This window comes from Rhinoderma darwinii, chromosome 8 (genome assembly GCF_050947455.1).
Source record: "Rhinoderma darwinii isolate aRhiDar2 chromosome 8, aRhiDar2.hap1, whole genome shotgun sequence".
NCBI classification, from domain to species: Eukaryota; Metazoa; Chordata; class Amphibia; order Anura; family Rhinodermatidae; genus Rhinoderma; species Rhinoderma darwinii.
The window spans coordinates 54,147,341-54,169,917 of NC_134694.1; the positions used below are offsets into that span (position 1 = coordinate 54,147,341).

At 42.5% G+C, this 22,577-nt stretch overlaps 1 protein-coding gene across 4 annotated transcripts in view; it reads right to left on the reverse strand.

Moving 5' to 3' along the window:
• LOC142659478 (relaxin receptor 1-like) overlaps positions 1-22,577 on the reverse strand; it is a 635,204-nt gene that overhangs the window by 360,823 nt on the left and 251,804 nt on the right. For all 4 annotated transcript variants that reach the window (XM_075835648.1, XM_075835650.1, XM_075835649.1 and 1 more), the window contains exon 2: positions 11,156-11,302. In XM_075835648.1, the coding sequence (XP_075691763.1) occupies positions 11,156-11,302 (147 nt within the window). The remainder of the gene's footprint in view (positions 1-11,155; positions 11,303-22,577) is intronic.

The window sequence follows — 22,577 nt, forward strand, 5'->3', positions numbered from 1 at the left end:
TCCACCTTTGAACTGCTGGATTTGATAGCTCAGAAATGATCAGAGTTCCCTGCTGGCCCAGTGGTATGTGTGGGCGACTTCAATGCAGTCCCTGACATATCAATGGATCATACGGGAGGTTCAGACCAGTCTTCTATTCACCTTAACGCTTGGTCCTCAATGCTTCACTTGACGGATGTTTTGCGCTGGAAATACCAGTTTAAAAAAAGGTACTCCTATTACTCCTCTGCCCATAAAACATTCTCTAGGATTGACCTTGCCATGGCGTCGCAGGACTTCTTACCCGCAGTTAAATCTCTAGACATCACTCCTCGGGGAATCTCGGATCATTCTGCTCTTATACTGACATTTTCAGCTGGTCCTCCAGCTGACTCCAAAATATGGAGACTTCATACGGCCTGGCTGTCCTCTCCTGAAGTTCGATCTGAGGTGGAGTCCTCTCATAATTCGTATTGGGATCACAACTCCTCATATCCGGACCCTTTGGTAGTGTGGGACGCATATAAAGCCACTGTTAGGGGTGCTTTTATGTCAGGGGTCGCAAGGTGTAGAGCAGGGTCCCAGGAGAAGGAGAGGTTTCTGGTGGGAGAGATTTAGAGGGCTGAGAGAGAATATATTGCAGATCCCCGTCCGGTTACTAAAAGTCGATGGGCAGGGGTCCAGAGGAAACTCTATAGTATACAGGTTGAACAAACTAAAAAGCGTATGCTGTATACTGAGGCAGCGGTTTTTGAATTCGGGTATAAGAATGCCAAACTTCCAGCATACTTGGCTAGGTCGGTGCGCCCATGTGCCACTATTCCGTCCATTCTCTCGTCTGACGGACTCTTATGTACTGTCCCAAAGGATTTGAATAAAGTGTTTAGTGACTTTTATGCTACCTTATATAGCTCCAGATGTAGTGGACCCCCGGAAGACATCGAACGCTTTCTAGATAACCTCCCCTTGTGGCGTTTGTCTGATGCACAGGCAAAGGAGTTCGACAGCCCGCTTACTGACAATGATGTCGCTAATGCAATTCAGTTGTTACCTTCTGGTAAAACTCCCAGACTTGATGGCCTGGGGGCCGATTGCTATAAGGATAGCTGTGTGGTTTTAGTGCCCAGTCTTCAGGAAGTATATTCTAATGTTCTGGAGATGGGGGTTCTGCCGGCATCCATGAGAGAAGCCCTTGTTGTGGTGGTGTTGTTGAAGCCAGGGAAGGATCCGACTCTTCCGGACTCCTATCGGCCCATCTTGCTAATCAATTCAGATGTCAAAATTCTAGCCCAAAATATTAACCACTAGATTAACCCCTTCACGACCAGCCAACGTAGATTAACGGGCTGCAGTGCTGGGCTTTTGTCCTGCAGCCCGTTAATCTACGTGGTGTCAGAACAGACTGCACAGCGCTCTCACTATGCCCTGCATCTCTCAGCACATGCTGCTACTAGCAGTCTTAGTGCTGAGAGAAGACATCAGGGCCGGATTGGTGTTGGTCCCGATGACGTGATCACCATGATAATTCTATCATGGTGTCCACAGCAAAGTTTGTTCCAGCAACAAACTTTCGTACTGTTTGTTACAATGTTTCTCCTCCCTCCCTGTCAGATCGTTCTGAGACAGTGAGAAAGAAGTAGCAATGTACCGAGCAGCTGCTGTGTGTCTCATATAAAGACACAACGACTGTCAGACACAAAAAACAAATAATCACCTCCACATAGATAGTTTAGTGTAGGCAGCTAGTTATACCGTATATGTCGGCGTATAAGACGACTGGGCGTATAAGACGACCCCCAACTTTTACCCTTAAAATATAGAATTTAAGATATACTCACCATTTCGTGCAGGAGCGCTTCACTATGGCCATCGGCGGCAGGACCCAGGACTCTCTGTCTCTTTGAACTCGCGCATGCGCAGATAGGCTGCTTCATCGCGCGAGATCTGAGAGGCAGGGAATGAGAGGAAAGGGCGGGCCAGAGGATCTTACAGAGATGTTCCCTGGCGGCTAATACCGGCTTCCCTCAGATCCGTGGCGGATTCCGTGCATCCCGGGAGCCTGTGTACCGGACTGCAGGCTCACAAGGTAACACACAACCTGTGTGTAGACAATATGTAGACTAGGGATGTCACGATACCAGAATTTGGACTTCGATACCGATACTTCGTTTAGTATTGCGATTTCGATACCAATTTCAATACTTTTGCCAACAGTAATAAAAAAAAAAATTCTTCCGTTTTCTGATGTGAGGCGCGACGTGTGATGAATTTTGAACGCGCCTCACATTAATAGTAATTAATCCCATCATGTTTCTCAGTCATATTGGGTTAATGTGCGAGGTACATGATGGGGTTAATTACTATTAATGTGAGGAACATGGAGGGTAAATTCATCGCACCTCGCACCTCACATTAATAAGTGAATGAAAGCCGTGTTTATTTCATTTTTTTACAGCGTACACATCATAAATGATGCAAAAACATTGTTGTCCGCGCCATTACTGAATGTGTGTATTTTATGTATTGAGACTTATTTTAATGTTTATTGTAAAAAAGGTGAAGGTGTATTTTTTTTACAATTTAACAATACTTTGTTTTTACTTTATTTTTAAACTTTAATGTACTGACATATATCAGATCTGTGCCAGTACATTAACCTGTGGACGGATAATACACAGGCAGTTGTTAGGACATACTTGGGTATGTCCTAACAACATGAAATATGGTAAGACAGCCCTGGGGTCCGTCAATAGACCCTGGGCTGTCTGCCCATATATGGTATGGCCCTCGATCGCATCACAGGAATTCCCTGTGACGCGATCCAGGGGCATCCCCCCCTTCTCACTTTCCCCTGAATGCTGCAGTCAGCTGTGATCGCAGCATTCAGGGGAATAACGGCGGAGATGAGCGGTTTCTCTGATCTCCGCCGTTATAGAGCGGGGCTGCGGCTGTGTAATACAGCCATTGCCCCGCTCCTGACAGGAAGTGCGCGCGCGGTCAGCATGAGGTGATGCGGCCGGCGCTGCACTAATGAGCGGCAGTTCAGGCACTGAAGACAGAACATGGGGGTGTTTTGTAGCGCGCCCGCCATGTTCTGTCTCCAGTGCCGCCGCTCATTAGTGCAGCGCTGGCCGCATTGCATCATCCTGACCCCGCGAACTTATCATGACTCAGGAGCGGGGCTGTGGCTGAATTACACAGCCGCAGCCGCGCTCCCATACATTCATGTGTATTATACTGAGCTGTGCGGCTGCAACGTGCATCCCTAATGTAGACAATATCCGGCATATAAGACGACCCCACACTTTTGACATTTTTTTAAGGGTGTAAAAAGTCGTCTTGTACGCCGATATATACGGTAGTTTAGGTAGTCTGTTATGTAGATAGTCTAGATAGTACTCAGACTAGGGCAATTAATTAGTAATCAATTAGGGCTTATAATAAATGCATATATATCTATAAAATCACATAGATTTATATATTTATATACTTTGCGTGTGTGTGTGTATATATATATATATATATACACACACATGTACACATATGCACACACACGTCTATATATATATGTATATGTATAAATTATATATATATATATATATATATATATATATATATATATATATATATACATATATATATATATACATATATATATATATATACATACAATACCGTTCAAAAGTTTGGGGTCACCCAGACAATTTTGTGTTTTCCATGAAAACTCACATTTATATTTATCAAATGAGTTGCAAAATGACTAGAAAATATAGTCAAGACATTGACAAGGTTAGAAGTAATGATTTTTATTTTAAATAATAATTTTCTCCTTCAAACTTTGCTTTCGTCAAAGAGTGCTCCATTTGCAGCAATTACAGCATTGCAGACCTTTGGCATTCTAGCTGTTAATTTGCTGAGGTAATCAGGAGAAATTTCTCCCCATGCTTCCAGAAGCCCCTCCCACAAGTTGGATTGGCTTGATGGGTAGCTTCTTGTGTACCATACGGTCAAGCTGCTCTATGGGGTTGAGACACTCTTCCAGCATCTTTTCAGTTGTTCTGCGTCGCACAAATGTTCTTCTGTGTGATCCAAACACCTCAAACTTTGATTCGTCTGTCCATAACACTTTTTTCCAATCTTCCTCTGTCCAATGTCTGTGTGCTTTTGCCCATATTAATCTTATCCTTTTATTAGCCAGTCTCAGACATGGCTTTTTGTTTGCCACTCTGCCCTGAAGGCCAGCATCCTGGAGTCGCCTCTTCACTGTAGACGTTGACACTGGCGTTTTGCGGGTACTATTTAATGAAGCTGCCAGTTGAGGACCTGTGAGGCGTCTATTTCTCAAACTAGAGACGCTAATGTACTTGTTTTGTTGCTCAGTTGTGCAGCGGGGCCTCCCAATTCTCTTTCTACTCTGGTTGGAGCCTGTTTGTGCTGTCCTCTGAAGGGAGTAGTACACACCGTTGTAGGAAATCTTCAGTTTCTTGGCAATTTCTCGCATGGAATAGCCTTCATTTCTAAGAACAAGAATACACTGTCGAGTTTCGACAAATAGGAAAGGCGGTGGTGTATGTCTGTATGTGAGAAATGATATGAAGGCGAGTGTGAATGAGACAATAGTGGGTGAATACTGTGAGGAGGTTGAAACCTTGTGGGTGGAACTAGAAAGGGAGGTTAACACTGAAAAAATTAATTTTGGTGTAATCTATAGACCCCCCACTATAACTGAGGAGATGGAAGGTCAGCTATATAAACAGATGGAGCGGGCTGCACAGGTGGGTACTGTAGTGATAATGGGAGATTTTAATTTCCGGGATATTAATTGGTGTTATGGTTCGGTTTCAACTGCAAAGGGGAGTCATTTCCTCAACCTGTTGCAGGAAAATTTTATGGGCCAGTTTGTGGAAGACCCAACTAGAGGTGAAGATCTGTTGGATCTGGTCATTTCTAATAACGCAGAGCTTGTTGGGAACATCAATGTTCGTGAAAACCTCGGTAACAGTGATCACAATATAGTTAAATTTTACCTATACTGTAAAAAACAAACACAGGCTGGGAGGGCAAAAACATTTAATTTTAAGAAAGCCAATTTCCCCAGGATGAAGGCTGCAATTCAGGATATAGACTGGGAGGAATTAATGTCAAATAATGGGACAAATGATAAATGGGAGATTTTCAAATCTACTTTGGGTTATTGTAGTGCAAAATGTATTCCTATAGGTAACAAGTATAAACTACTAAAATTAAATCCCACATGGCTTACACCTTCTGTGAAAGGGGCAATACATGACAAAAAAAAGGGCATTTAAAAAATACAAATCTGAGGGTACATCTGCAGCCTTTGTAAAATATAAAGAGCTTAATAAAATCTGTAAAAATGTAATAAAATCAGCAAAAATACAAAATGAAAGGCAGGTGGCCAAGTATAGTAAAACAAATCCCAAAAAATTCTTCAAGTATATAAATGCTAAAAAGCCAAGGTCTGAACATGTAGGACCCCTAGATAATGGTAATGGGGAGTTGGTCACAGGGGATCAAGAGAAGGCAGAGTTACTAAATGGGTTCTTTAGCTCTGTATATACAACTGAAGAAAGAGCAGCTGATGTAGCCAGTGCCAGTGCTGTATATATATCAGTTGATATACTGAATTGGATGAATGTAGATATGGTCCAAGCTAAATTAAATAAAATAAACGTACACAAGGCCCCGGGACCAGATGGGTTACACCCTACAGTTCTTAAGGAACTTAGTTCAGTTATTTCTGTCCCCCTCTTCATAATATTTAGAGAGTCTCTCATGACTGGTATAGTGCCAAGGGACTGGCGCAGGGCAAATGTGGTGCCTATTTTCAAAAAGGGCTCTAGGTCTTCCCCGGGTAATTATAGACCAGTAAGCTTAACATCCATCGTGGGGAAAATGTTTGAGGGGCTATTGAGGGACTATATACAGGATTATGTGACAAAAAATAGTATTATAAGTGACAGCCAGCACGGTTTTACTAAGGACAGAAGTTGTCAAACTAACCTAATCTGTTTTTATGAAGAGGTGAGCCGAAGCCTAGACAGAGGGGACGCTGTGGATTTAGTGTTTTTGGACTTTGCAAAGGCATTTGACACTGTCCCCCATAGACGCCTAATGGGTAAATTAAGGACTATAGGTGTAAAGGATCTGCCAGGCACAGCTTCGGGGTTAACTCCCAGAACTAATCAGTCAGCACCTGAGAATACATCCCTGAGACTGACTCCTGCTTCCACCATTCAGGCTGGCAGGCTTAGGAGTGGGAGAGCCTATCGTAACCTGGCCAGACTCAGCTAGCTCCCGCCCTCGGTCTATTTAAGCCTGCTCTTCCTGTCCCTCGGTGCTTGTGATTCTTTCCTTGTGGTTTCCTGGCCCAGCTACAGCTCCTGCTATTTTTGATCCTGCTCCATACAGACCCTGGCTTACCGACTACTCTTCTGCTTTTCGTTTTGTACCTCGCACACTCCTGGCTTGACTCAGCTCGATCACCACTCTGGTTGCTCACGGTGTTGCCGTGGGCAACGGCCCCTTTTCCTTGCTTGTGTTCCTTTGTATGTTTGTCGTGTTTGTCGTGCACTTACTGAGCGCAGGGACCGCCGCCCAGTTGTACCCCGTCGCCTAGGGCGGGTCGTTGCAAGTAGGCAGGGACAGAGTGGCGGGTAGATTAGGGCTCACTTGTCCGTCTCCCTACCCCCTGCCATTACAATAGGTTTAGAAAATATAGTTTGTAATTGGATTGAGAATTGGCTCAAGGACCGTATCCAGAGAGTTGTGGTCAATGATTCCTACTCTGAATGGTCCCCGGTAATAAGTGGTGTACCCCAGGGTTCAGTGCTGGGACCACTATTACTCAACTTATTTATTAATGATATAGAGGATGGGATTAATAGCACTATTTCTATTTTTGCAGATGACACCAAGCTATGTAATATAGTTCAGTCTATGGAAGATGTTCGTGAATTGCAAGCAGATTTAAACAAACTAAGTGTTTGGGCATCCACTTGGCAGATGAAGTTTAATGTAGATAAATGTAAAGTTATGCATCTGGGTACCAACAATTTGCATGCATCATATGTCCTAGGGGGAGCTACACTGGGGGATTCACTTGTTGAGAAGGATCTGGGTGTACTTGTAAATCATAAACTAAATAACAGCATGCAGTGTCAATCAGCTGCTTCAAAGGCCAGCAGGATATTGTCGTTAAAAGAGGCATGGACTCACGGGACAGGGATGTAATATTGCCACTTTACAAAGCATTAGTGAGGCCTCATCTAGAATATGCAGTTCAATTCTTGGCTCCAGTTCATAGAAAGGATGCCCTGGAGTTGGAAAAAATACAGAGAAGAGCAACGAAGCTAATTAGGGGCATGGAGAATTTAAGTTATGAGGAAAGATTAAAAGAATTAAACCTATTTAGCCTTGAAAAAAGACGACTAAGGGGGGACATGATTAATTTATATAAATATATTAATGTCACATACAAAAAATATGGTGAAATCCTGTTCCATGTAAAACCCCCTCAAAAAACAAGGGGGCACCTACAGAGGCGACAAGCCTTCTTTACTGTGAGAACTGTGAATCTATAGAATAGCCTACCGTAGGAGCTGGTCACAGAAGGGACAGTAGATGGCTTTAAAAAAGGGTTAGATAATTTCCTAGAACAAAAAAGTATTAGCTCCTATGTGTAGAAATTTTTTCCTTCCCTTTTCCCGTCCCTTGGTTGAACTTGATGGACATGTGTCTTTTTTCAGACATACGAACTATGTAACTTTGTAACTATGTTTCACATGAAACCTCTCTTTATCTAGTCATTTGGAGAGTTTAATCGAACCCACAAATGTAATGCTCCAGATTCTCAACTAGCTCAAAGGAAGGTCAGTTTTATAGCTCCTCTAAACAGCAAAACGGTTTATAGCGGTGCTAACATAATTGCACAAGGGTTTTCAAGTGTTTTCTAATCATCCATTAGCCTTCTAACACAGTTAGCAAAAACAATGTACCATTAGAACACTGGAGTGATGGTTGCTGGAAATGGGCCTCTATACACCTATGTAGATATTGCATTAAAAACCAGGCGTTTGCAGCTAGAATACTCATTTAGCACATTAACAATGTATAGAATGTATTTCTGATTAATTTAATGTTATCTTCATTGAAAAAAACTGTGCTTTTCATTCAAAAATAAGGAAATTTCTAAGTGACCCTAAACTTTTGAACGGTAGTGTATATATATATATATATATATACACACACACACACACACACACACACACACGTAATATGTATTATATATAGACATTTATTTGAAATTTTTTAATACTAAAAGTGAATAATTAGGGATGTTATATATCTATAACATCATATAGATATATACGTACATGTAATATATACGTATACACACATATACCTATATAAATCTCTTCATATATTTTATACGTCTGTCAATTTTAAATACATTGATTCATTGTTAGGGCTGTTCATAAATTTATTATTTATTAGAGTTGTCAGAATTTAGTTGTGATTTAATTAATTACATATATATCTATAATTTGGTATAGATATACGCACACGTAATACATACATATATATACATACAAACATTCATATAAATTATTAATTTTATTAATTCTACATATCAAATAATTGATAGGGTCGTTCATAAAGTTATTAATTATTAGTTGTCCAACAATTGATTAGTTGTAAAGATTCAATTGATTATATATGTATACGTAATATATACATATAACACACATTTAGATAAAATAATTTATTCCTATATTTTACAGTTCTATTAATTCTAGATACTAATTGATTAATTGTTAGGGTCGTTTATAAATGTAATGATTAGTGGACTTTTTCTTTGTTACTTTTATTAAAATTGTTACAAAAATGTGTTAAAAAAAATACGTAAAAAATTGGCACGCAAGTTATATACCGCTGAAGAGGCATTTGCTCTCTTGGATGAATATTGCCGTAATCAGGAGAAATTTCTTTACAAATGTTGGGGTGCTTTTTCTCCTTTATTCCTTGCAAAAATTTAAAATGTCTATGTTTCTTCAGAAGAAATTTAGATTTTCATTTTCACAGACTAATTCCAATAAATTCAGCAAAACACCTTTGGGGTTAAAACAGGGGCGTAACTAGGAAAGACTGGGCACCATAGCAAACTTTTGACTGGGGCCCCCCCTCCCCTGGGTGTCACACAACCCCCCCTTGTAGATAGTGCCTTTTTTACAAACCCCCCCTTTTGATAACGCCATACAGCCCTCCTGTAGATAACGCCATACAGCCCCCCTGTAGATAACGCCATACAGCCCCCTCTGTAGATAACACCATACAGGCCCCTTTGTAAATATCTATAGAGGGGCTGTATGGCGCTATCTACAGGGGCGCTATATGGCGTTATCTACAGAGGGGGCTGTATGGCGTTATCTACAGAGGGGGCTGTATAGCGTTATCTACAGGGGGGCTGTATGGCGTTATCAAAATGGGGGGTTTGTAAAAAAGGCACTATCTACAAGGGGGGGGGGTTGTGTGACACCCAGGGGAGGGGGGGCCGTTCTCCCTATCGCTGGCAGCGATCACTCATGTATCCCCTGTCCTGTGGATAGGGGATACATGTCTTTTGTTTAATGGCAGAGCGGGGAGATTCCTCCCAGCTCTGCCGTACTGTTCAGTAGCGTCCCGCTGTAGCAGCCATAGCGGCTGCTAGCGGAGCCTGCGGCCATAGTGGGGGCCTGTGCCGGCGGGCGACACGGGCCCCCTCATGCCGCGGGCCGCTACTGCTGCTACTGCGGTAGTTACGCCACTGGATTAAAATGCTCACTCTACAACTAGATAAATTCCTTGAGGGGTGTAGTTTCCAAAATGGGGTCACTTTTTGGGGGTTTCCACTGTTTAGGCACCACAAGACCTCTTCAAACCAGACATGGAGCCTGAAATATATTTTTATAAAAAGGAGGCTTTAAAATTCTCTAGGTACTCCTTTGCTTGTGAGGCCTGTGTTTCAGTCAAGTAGCCCACTAGGGCCACATGTGGGATATTTCTAAATACTGCAGAATCTGGGCAATAAATATTGAGTTGCGTTTCTCATGTAAAACCTTCTGTGTTACAGAAATGTTTCTATTACAAATGAATTTCTGCAAAGAAAATTTCATTTGTAAATTACACCTCTACTTTGCTTTAATTCCTGCCAAACTCCTAAAGGGTTAAGAAACTTTCTTAATGCGGTTTTGAATACTTTGAGGGGTGCAGTTTTTAAAATGGGGTGATTTATGGGGCGCTTCTAATATATAAGGGCCTCAAAGCCATTTCAGAAATGAACTGGTCAATGAAAAAATAGGTTTTTGAAATTTCTTGAAAATGTTAGAAATTGTTGCTAAAGATCTAAGCCTTGTAACGTCCTAGAAAAACAAAAGGACGTTCAAAAAACTATGCAAACATAAAGTAGACATATGGGGAATGTTAACTAGTAACTATTGTGTGTGGTATTAATATCTGTTTTGCAAGCAGATACATTCAAATTTAGAAAAATTCAATTTTTTGCAAATATTCTCTACATTTTGGTGTTTTTTTCACAAATAAATACTGCATTTATCGACCAAATTTTTTCACAGACGTAAAGTACAATATGTCACGAGAAAACAATCTCAAAATTGCTTGGAAAGATAAAAGCAATCCAAAGCTATTACCACATAAACTAACATATGTCAGATTTGAAAAAATCACCTGCGTCCACAAGGCTAAAACAGGCTGTGTCCTGAAGGGGTTAAACAAAGTTATCTTGTCCCTGGTTCATCCTGACCAAACCGGCTTCATGCCTGGGAAGGGTACGGACATTAATGTGTATAGGTTGTTTCTCAATATTGATGCTGCGCAATATGATGCCTCCCCTGGTTTTGTTCTCTCTCTTGATACATATAAAGCCTTTGACTCGCCCGAACTTAGCAATTACCAAAACTCTTTGCAAAATACTCCTTGGTAGGGATATTCAGCTTTTCCTGGATTCCTTCCATTTCATCCAGCTTTCCCCAGATGGGACATATACTTTCTGGAGCCTTGCACACATATGCGAGGAATCTTGGGGAAATATAACATCCCCTACCACTTTTTCTGCCACTGTCTCACAATGTATATGTTTATATATATCTAAACTTACCACAGTTTTCCTCATCAGCACCATTCGCACAGTCTTTGTGTCCATTACAATGCAAAAGCTGAGGTAAGCACAGAGACAGATTTCCGCAAGGGAATTGCCCCAAAGGACAAGTACCACTATCCAGGTTTGAAGGAACCATTAGGGTGTCTGTAAAGAGAAAAAACATTAATAAAAATTGATTAAAATGCATCAGTAGTATTATTTAGCTTGTGAAAAAACACCAATAGAACTCAAATATGTACTAAAAAAGGATATTGATCTGAAATTTGGATATAATTAATTTGTTCAGACCCATAATGTTGTAATGTGGAAAAACAAACAGCCATACTAGAAAAAGTCATACTAAGCCTCCCTTTCAGCATGAAGATACTGCATAATATACAATTGTCCTTGTTCCTTTTCCCTCTTGTCTTGCACTGATTCACCATGTTAAATAAATAGGAGGGGCCTAGTACAAGCTTTTGTAACATGGGAAGGCAGTGTACTGTAGAGTGCTATATATTAGATGGAACTACATGTGACCACTTTTGAACATGCAGTACATAGCTATATGTACGCAAATATCTATCTATCTATCTATCTATCTATCTATCTATCTATCTATCTATCTATCTATCTATCTATCTATCTATCTATCTATCTATCTATCGAAATGTCTATACTATATTCCATTTCTATCCTATCCAAGTCTATAAAATAAGAATGTTCTTTGAGGAAATCAGATTGTAAAAACTAGTTCGACTAAAAGGAAGTGAGCTCAGCTGGGTGACTATGTGATAGGCATTTAAGGATTTAAGGGAAAAAAGTAGCAAAATAAGAGGATGTTAACTCTGAGAGAGGTTTAAAGACTAAAATTATAGTACATTCCCATAGCAGAGAGAGAGTGGTAGACCCAACAACTCTCTAAACCAGGGGTCTCAAACTCGGCAGGGTAAGTGGGCCGCATATAGAAAAAATGGGAAGTTGACGGGCCGCGTTACTTTCAAATTTGATACAATACAAAATTATTGTTAATAAATTACTTATTTGAACTACTATAACACTATATTACTATAAAACTATATTACTATAATAATAATAATAATAATACATTACTATAAAATTAATACTACATTACTATAATAATACCTCTAGGTTTAAAATTTTAGATATTTCTCCACCTGCTTATTTCAACAATCCAGTTTTCCAGTTTAAGTGTCGCTAAATGCAGTCCGGCGGTTCAGTTGGCAGCGTTTGGCAGACACACATTTCAATATTGGGCAGCCCCTTTTTAGATAGTGCCACAGTGCCCTCTGTAGATAATTCAACACACCCCTAGATAATGCCACAGTGCCCTCTGTAGATAATGCAACACACCCCTAGATATTGCCACAGTGTCCTCTGTACATACTGCCACAGTGCCCTCTGTAGATGCTGCCACAGTGCCCTCTGTAGATGCTGCCACAGTGCCCTCTGTAGATGCTGCCACAGTGCCCTCTGTAGATGCTGCCACAGTGCCCTCTGTAGATGCTGCCACAGTGCCCTCTGTAGATGCTGCCACAGTGCCCTCTGTAGAAGCTGCCACAGTGCCCTCTGTGGATGCTGCCACAGTGCCCTCTCTAGAAGATGTCACAGTGCCCTCTGTAGAAGCTGCCACAGTGCCCTCAGTATATAGTGCCCTCTGTAGATACTGCCACAGTGCCCACCGCAGATGCTGCAACAGTGATGTCAGGAGCTTGCCCAGAGCAGGAGTCCCGGAGCAGAGCCGCTTCTAGCACTCTGCCTGGGATTCCAGCTCTGCTCCTGACATCACTGTCCATATATGGACAGAGGAGATGTCAGGGGCAACCCCAGAGCTGCAGTCCCGGGCAGAGCTCTAGTAGACTCTTCCTGGGATTCCAGCTGTGGTCCTGACATCAATGGAACTCCTGCTCTGGGGAAGCCCCTGACATCATTGTCGATGTATGGACAGTGATGTCAGGGAATTCCACAGAGTCCCGGAGCAGAGCCGATACTAGCGCTCAGCAGGGGACTCCGGCTCTGGGGAAGCCCCAGACATCTCTGTTCATATGTGGACAGCGATGTCAGGGGATACCACAGAGTCCCGGAGCAGAGCCTGTACTAGCGCTCTGCTCGGGACTCCGCTCTGGGGAAGACGCTGACACACTGTCCATATATGGACAGCGATGTCAGGGAATTCCACAGAGTCCCGGAGCAGAGCCGATACTAGCGCTCAGCACAGGACTCCGGCTCTGGTGAAGCCCCAGACATCGCTGTTCATATGTGGACAGCGATGTCAGGGAATTCCACAGAGTCCCGGAGCAGAGCCTGTACTAGCGCTTTGCTCGGGACTCCGCTCTGGGGAAGACCCTGACACACTGTCCATATATGGACAGCGATGTCAGGGAATTCCACAGAGTCCCGGAGCAGAGCCTATACTAGCGCTCTGCACGGGACTCCACTCTGGGAAAGACCCTGACACACTGTCCATATATGGACAGCGATGTCAGGGAGTTCCACAGAGTCCCGGAGCAGAGCCTGTACTAGCGCTCTGCTCGGGACTCCGCTCTGGGGAAGACCCTGACACACTGTCCATATATGGACAGCGATGTCAGGGAATTCCACAGAGTCCCAGAGCAGAGCCTGTACTAGTGCTCTGCCCGGGACTCCGCTCTGGGGAAGACCCTGACACACTGTCCATATATGGACAGTGATGTCAGGGAATTCCACAGAGTCCCGGAGCAGAGCCGATACTAGCGCTCAGCACGGGACTCCGGCTCTGGGGAAGCCCCAGACATCGCTGTTCATATGTGGACAGCGATGTCAGGGGATACCACAGAGTCCCGGAGCAGAAACTGTACTAGCACTCTACTCGGGACTCCGCTCTGGGGAAGACCCTGACACACTGTCCATATATGGACAGCGATGTCAGGGAATTCCACAGAGTCCCGGAGCAGAGCCTGTACTAGCGCTCTGCTCGGGACTCCGCTCTGGGAAAGACCCTGACACACTGTCCATATATGGACAGCGATGTCAAAGAATTCCACAGAGTCCCGGAGCAGAGCCTGTACTAGCGCTCTGCACGGGACTCCGCTCTGGGAAAGACCCTGACACACTGTCCATATATGGACAGCGATGTCAGGGAATTCCACAGAGTCCCGGAGCAGAGCCTGTACTAGCGCTCTGCTCGGGACTCCGCTCTGGGGAAGACCCTGACACACTGTCCATATATGGACAGCGATGTCAGGGAATTCCACAGAGTCCCGGAGCAGAGCCGATACTAGCGCTCAGCACAGGACTCCGGCTCTGGTGAAGCCCCAGACATCGCTGTTCATATGTGGACAGCGATGTCAGGGAATTCCACAGAGTCTCGGAGCAGAGCCTGTACTAGCGCTCTGCTCGGGACTCCGCTCTGGGGAAGACCCTGACACACTGTCCATATATGGACAGCGATGTCAGGGAATTCCACAGAGTCCCGGAGCAGAGCCTGTACTAGCGCTCTGCTCGGGACTCAGCTCTGGGGAAGACCCTGACACACTGTCCATATATGGACAGCGATGTCAGGGAATTCCACAGAGTCCCGGAGCAGAGCCTGTACTAGCACTCTACTCGGGACTCCGCTCTCGGGAAGACCCTGACACACTGTCCATATATGGACAGCGATGTCAGGGAATTCCACAGAGTCCCAGAGCAGAGCCTGTACTAGTGCTCTGCCCGGGACTCCGCTCTGGGGAAGACCCTGACACACTGTCCATATATGGACAGCGATGTCAGGGAATTCCACAGAGTCCCGGAGCAGAGCCGATACTAGCGCTCAGCAGGGGACTCCGGCTCTGGGGAAGCCCCAGACATCTCTGTTCATATGTGGACAGCGATGTCAGGGGATACCACAGAGTCCCGGAGCAGAGCCTGTACTAGCGCTCTGCTCGGTACTCCGCTCTGGGGAAGACCCTGACACACTGTCCATATATGGACAGCGATGTCAGGGAATTCCACAGAGTCCCGGAGCAGAGCCTGTACTAGCACTCTACTCGGGACTCCGCTCTGGGGAAGACCCTGACACACTGTCCATATATGGACAGCGATGTCAGGGAATTCCACAGAGTCCCGGAGCAGAGCCTGTACTAGCGCTCTGCTCGGGACTCCGCTCTGGGAAAGACCCTGACACACTGTCCATATATGGACAGCGATGTCAAAGAATTCCACAGAGTCCCGGAGCAGAGCCTGTACTAGCGCTCTGCACGGGACTCCGTTCTGGGAAAGACCCTGACACACTGTCCATATATGGACAGCGATGTCAGGGAATTCTACAGAGTCCCGGAGCAGAGCCTGTACTAGTGCTCTGCTCGGGACTCCGCTCTGGGGAAGACCCTGACACACTGTACATATATGGACAGCGATGTCAGGGAATTCCACAGAGTCCCAGAGCAGAGCCTGTACTAGGGCTCTGCCCGGGACTCCGCTCTGGGGAAGACCCTGACACACTGTCCATATATGGACAGCGATGTCAGGGAATTCCACAGAGTCCCAGAGCAGAGCCGATACTAGCGCTCACCACGGGACTACGGCTCTGGGGAAGCCCCAGACATCGCTGTTCATATGTGGACAGCGATGTCAGAGAATTCCAGAGTCTAGGAGCAGAGCCAATCCTAGCGGCTCTGTGTCCTCCGGGCCGCAGATGACAGCCCCAGGAGCCGAATGCGGGCCACCGGCCGTGTGCTTGAGACCCCTGCTCTAAACAGTTTCAAATGTGTATGCAAAGTTCATGCTTATTCAATAACATAATACTAAAATAGCAAAGGTCAATTACATTGTGCAAGCAAATCAACAGGAGCAATTCTTCCTAATGATTGCAGCATCAGAACCATACATTTTTTTATATAGTTTGTAACCATGACAATACATAGGTCTGCATAAGAACAGTAGACACGAAACAAACGTAGGATATTTTTCAAGCTAATTTTGCAAAGTTGCTTTATATTCTTATTTAGATGCATTGCAAAGTGGACATAACTTTTAACATTCCATATGTAAACTAAAGTAACATTTATATTTAAAAACTGTACAGGGCAGAGGATTGTATAAATAATAAACTGGCAGATATGCACACCCTGAAGTGCCCCCTGCTGCAGCATTGAGGCCTAACTCTGTTGCTGATATGCTCTTCTGGTCTCGGAGGCTCCTGCTGAGGTCGCGTGCTTGTCATTGGTCACATGCCGCTTCAGACAATTGCTAGCCTCATGTGGTAAGTATTTTATTTTTATTTTTTATTACTTCATACCATCCCCTGCCCTGCTTCCAATTTTTTTTTAGTTTTGGATAACCAATTTAACATAAAAGGCATGTTTTAAGTAAGATTATTTTGCAGTATTTGTTCTTTAATAAAACTCTGATTAACTTAGTAAGTGCATTACATTACTTATCCTGAATGACATCATATCTTATAGCAGGAGCTGCATTCACAATTCTGCTGATTGATTTTGGAAACAGTTGACCCCTTAATTTAGCTCGTATAATGCAAAGACTAATGCTATAGTGTTATCTGGGAGGCTCTGTTTTTCACAGGACAGTGTGGGGAAAAATAAGTTTGAAGGTTTTTAGTTATTAAGAACGAACCAGGTGAATTGTTTTTTTCACTGTACTTTGGGTATGAATGGTGAAAAAAAAAAGACTCAATATTATACATAGACTTTAATTGAAAAATATTGTTCAAAAGAGAAGGTTTATTTTAATGTAGCACCTGTGCCAAAAGCAAATGTGCATAAAAGACCACAACACTGTAACACAACTCTTTACAGTACCTATTGAAACTCCATAGCACCAGCAGTGTATGCAGAAAAACTATGACTTTTTTTTACTAAAAAATATTTTTGGATCTTGCATAAATCTCTTCACAACAAGCCATTATTGGAGAAAAGATTGGCTAGACCTGCACCTCTTAGTATGGCGCTATAGACAATAACCACACTTAAATGGAAAATGTTCTCACTCATGCTTTCTTAATAACGGTTTAAGATTAAGCTGCAATTTCACAACAAAATGTAATAAAAGACTGATAAATATTCCTTAAAATTACAGGTATAACATGCAGAGGTAACAATACTTTGCTTCCGCAATATATATTCCTAGGTATTGTTCTTAAATACTATGACTAACTCTGTAATAGCTGTATTTATAAGTATAGTAGGTAGAAAAAAGCAGCACTTCAGAGAATTCAAGTATCACGGTGCTATGCGTCCTTGACCGTCATCCACACGGTCCTGAATTGGATACAGAAACGAGGAAATAGACGCAGCACTCAAAAAGTAGTTGCAAAGATAGTGGTTTATTCACCCAAGGACAGGACAATCTCATCAGAATGGTAACATAGTGCCAGGAGCACTGTTCCAGCACCAGCGTAGGTCCGACATGGAAGGAAACATCCTATGATGGAGTGTGGGATAACGATACCACCTCGTGAGGATTTTTACAATTTTTCTCTTGAAAAAATTACGCCATAGACAGCTTATAAGTATTGCGAGTTGTTTACCAAAGTTCAGCCTCTCAGGACCTTACAAAGGTAAGTTGGGAAGGGGAAGTCTGCAGAAGGCCATGCACAAAGGAGAGAAGGCGAGATGTAGGAGCTTATTGTAGCAAAAAGGATTCCAAATGAGTTTTATCCTGGTTAAAAACAGTGTGATCCCCAAAGAAGTGAATAAGGACCTTATCTGTATCTATGACATCCAAGATAATTGCCTCTCTGGGCAGAAACTCTTGAGGTCCACAAACAAAGGGACGTTGTGTGTATTTGTCAGAATTTGTGCTAAACGAGAGCAATCTTTTCTGTGCCACATCAAGAATGTATCTACCCTAACAGAGGGTGGAAATTCAGGGTCATCAACAGGGGGAAAAGGTGGAAAAAGAAAGGCCAAAACAGGGCATAATAGACTAAGACTAAGGTATTCAACAATCAGCATATCTCAAATCACAATAAAAAGTGAAACATGAGCCCTAATTAACATGAACCAAGGCCACCTGGTGCCCCCAGGCAGGGGTGGGATTCAAATTTTTAACAACAGGTTCCCTGTTTTTTGTACAAAGACATACGCACCATGGAGGGGGGTCACTGTGTTTTGCGGTGTATCGCGTCATTGAAAATGATTCTAATAATAAAATAAAACAATTACAATATTTCAAATACCCCCTACATTAAAGTGTACTCTAAATAAAGAAATTCCCTGTCCAGAATGCTTTAGTGTGGATTGCCACACTATATATAAATATAATTACATAAGCGTACAGACCTACCCCCACGTTATATTAAACTCACCCATTACGAATAGGCCTATATGTGCACATTCAATATACTAAGGGCGCTCAGCCCATTTAGTTAGGCTGTACACATGAGAAGGGTGGAGGACAGTGCGGCGTGCACAGTAAGCTTCGACAACTCTCCAGGCTAATGCACAGATACGGTGCCAGGAGCAAGCTCAGTACATATATATACAGCACCAGAACAAATCTCAGAACATATATACAGCACCAGAATCAAGCTCAGTACAAATATACAGCACCAGAACAAAGCTCAGTACATAAATACAACAACAGTACCAAGCTCAGTACATAGATACAGACCAGAACAAAGCTCAGTACATAAATTCAACACCAGAACAAAGCTCAGTACATAAATACAACACTAGAACCAAGCTCAGTACATCTATACAACACCAGAACCAAGCTTAGTACATGAATACAGCACCAGAACAAAGCTCAGTACATAAGAACAGCACCAGAACCAAGTTCAGTACATAAATACAGCGCCAGAACAAAGCTCAGTACATAACTAAGGCCCCACAACCACGCTCAGTACATAAATACAGCATCAGAACCAAGCTCAGTACAAATATACAGCACCAGAACCAAGCTCCGTACATAAATACAACAGAACCAAGCTCAGTACATAGATAAAGTACCAGAACCAAGCTTAGTACATAAATTCAACACCAGAACCAAGCTCAGTACATAAATACAACACCAGAACCAAGCTCAGTACATATATACAACACCAGAACAAAGCTCAGTACATGAATACAGCAGCAGAACCAAGCTCTGTACATAAGAACAGCACCAGAACCAAGTTCAGTACATAAATACAGCACTAGAACAAAGCTCAGTACATAAGTACATATATACAACATCAGAACAAAGCTCAGTACATATATACAGCACCAGAACAAAGCTCAGTACATAAATACAACACCAGAAACAAGCTCAGTACATAAATACAACAGCAGAACAAATCTCAGTACATAAACACAACACCAGAACCAAGCTCAGTAAATGAATACAGCACCAGAACAAAGCTCAGTACATAAATACAGCACCAGAACAAAGCTTAGTACATAAATAAAGCCCCACAACCACGTTCAGTACATAAATACAGCACCAGAACCAAGCTTAGTACATAAATAAAGCCCCACAACCACGTTCAGTACATAAATACAGCACCAGAACCAAGTTCAGTACATAAATACAGCACCAGAACCAAGCTTAGTACATAAATAAAGCCTCACAACCATGTTCAGTACATAAATACAGCACCATAACCAAGATTAGTACATATATACAGCACCAGAACCAAGCTTAGTACATAAATAAAGCCCCACAACCACGTTCAGTACATAAATACAGCACCAGAACCAAGCTTAGTACATAAATAAAGCCCCACAACCACGTTCAGTACATAAATACAGCACCAGAACCAAGTTCAGTACATAAATACAGCACCAGAACCAAGCTTAGTACATAAATAAAGCCCCACAACCATGTTCAGTACATAAATACAGCACCAGAACCAAGATTAGTACATATATACAGCACCAGAACAAAGCTCAGTACATATATACAACACTAAAACCAAGCTTAGTACCCAAATACAACACCAGAACCAAGTTCAGTACATATATACAGCACCAGAACAAAGCTCAGTACATGTATACAACACCAGAACCAAGCTCATTACATAAACACAACACCAGAACAAAGCTCAATACATATATACAGCACCAAAACAAAGCTCAGTACATATATATACACCAGAACAAAGCTCAGTATATATACTAGTCCTTCTCAGTGAATTAGAATATCATCAAAATTTAATTGATTTCAGTAATTTAATTCAAAAAGTATCTCTCATATATTATATAGATTCATTACACATAGAGTGATCTATTTCCAGAATTTTTTTCTTGTAATTTTGATGATTATGGTAACAGTTAATGAAAACCCAAAATTTAAGTCACTCACAAAATTAGAATATTATATGAACCCAATTTCAAAAAATTATATTTAATACCGAAATGTTGTCCTACTAAAAAGTATGTCCAGTATCTGCCCTCAATACTTGGTCGGTGCTCCTTTTGCATGAATTACTGCATGGAGGCGATCAGCTTGTGACACTGCTGAGGTGTTATGGAAGCCCAGGTTGTATAATAGCGGCCTTCAGCTCATCCCCATTGTTGGGTCTGGTGTCTCATCTTCCTCTTGACAATACCCAATAGATTCTCTGTGGGGTTCAGGTCAGACGAGTTTGCTGGCCAATCAAGCGCAGTGATACTCTGGTTATTACACAAGGTATTGGGAGTTTTGGCGGTGTGGGCAGGTGCCAAGTCCTGCTGGAGAATGAAATCAGCATCTCCATAAAGCTTGTCAGCAGAGGGAAGCATGAAGTGATGGGAAATGTCCTGTTAGACGCTGCGCTGACTCTGGACTTGATATAATAAGTGGACCAACACCAGCAGATGACATGGCTCCCCAAACAATCACTGACTGGAAACTTCACACTGGACCGCAAGCAACTTGGATTATTGCCTCTCCACTCTTCCTCCAGACTCTGGTACCGAGATTTCCAAATGAAATGCAAAATTTTCTTTGTGAAGTTTTCACAATTAGTGATGAAGCAACCTGGGCTTCCATAACAGCTCCGCAGGACCACAGGCTGATCGCCACCATTCCACGCTGCATTGATAATACCTCAGCAGTGCCACAGGCTGATCGCCTCCATTCCACGCTGCATTGATGCAGTAATTCATGCAGAGTCGGAGCCCCGACCAAGTATTGAGGGCAGATACTGCACATACTTTTCAGTAGGACGACATTTCGGTATTAAATATAATTTTTTAAATTGGGCTTATATAATATTCCAATTTTCTGAGACACAAAATTTTGGGTTTTCATTAACTGTTCCCATAATAAACATTAAAAGAAACAAATGCTGGAAATAGATCACTCTGTGTGTAATGAATCTATAGAATATATGAGTTTAAATTTTTGAATTGAATTACTGAAATAAATAAACTTTTTGATATTCTAATTCATTGAGAAGGACTAGTATACAGCACCAGAACCAAGCTAAGTATGTATATACACTACCGTTCAAAAGTTTGGGGTCACCCAGACAATTTTGTGTTTTCCATTAAAACTCACACTTATATTTATCAAATGAGTTACAAAATGACTAGAAACTTTAGTCAAGACATTGACAAGGTAAGAAATAATGATTTTATTTGAAAAATTAATTTTCTCCTTCAAACTTTGCTTTCGTCAAAGAATGCTCCATTTGCGGCAATTACAGCATTGCAGACCTTTGCCATTCTAGCCGTTAATTTGCTGAGGTAATCGGGAGAAATTTCACCCCATGCTTCCAGAAGGCCCTCCGGCAAGTTGGATTGGCTTGATGGCCACTTCTTGCATACCATACGGTCAAGCTGCTCCCACAACGGCTCTATGGGGTTGAGATCTGGTGACTGCGCTGGACACTCCATTACAGATAGAATACCAGTTGCCTGCTTCTTCCCTAAATAGTTCTTCAATAATTTGGAGGTGTGCTTTGGGTCATTGTCCTGTTGTAGGATGAAATTGGCTCCAATCAAGCGCTGTCCACAGGGTATGGCATGGCGTTGCAAAATGGAGTGATAGCCTTCCTTATTCAAAATCCCTTTTACCTTGTACAAATCTCCCACTTTACCAGCACCAAAGCAACCCCAGACCATTACATTACCTCCACCATGCTTGACAGATGGCGTCAGGCACTCTCCCAGCATCTTTTCAGTTGCTCTGCGTCTCACAAATGTTCTTCTGTGTGATCCAAACGCCTCAAACTTCGATTCGTCTGTCCATAACACTTTTTTCCAATCTTCCTCTGTCCAATGTCTCTGTCTGTATAATGCTGCAGATTCTCAACTAGCTCAAAGGAAGGTCAGTTTTATAGCTCCTCTAAACAGCAAAACTGTTTACAGCGGTGTTAACATAATTGCACAAGGGTTTTCAAGTGTTTTCTAATCATCCATTAGCCTTATAACACAGTTAGTAAACACAATGTACCATTAGAACACTGGAGTGATGGTTGCTGGAAATGGGCCTCTATACACCTATGTAAATATTGAATTAAAAAAACAGACGTTTC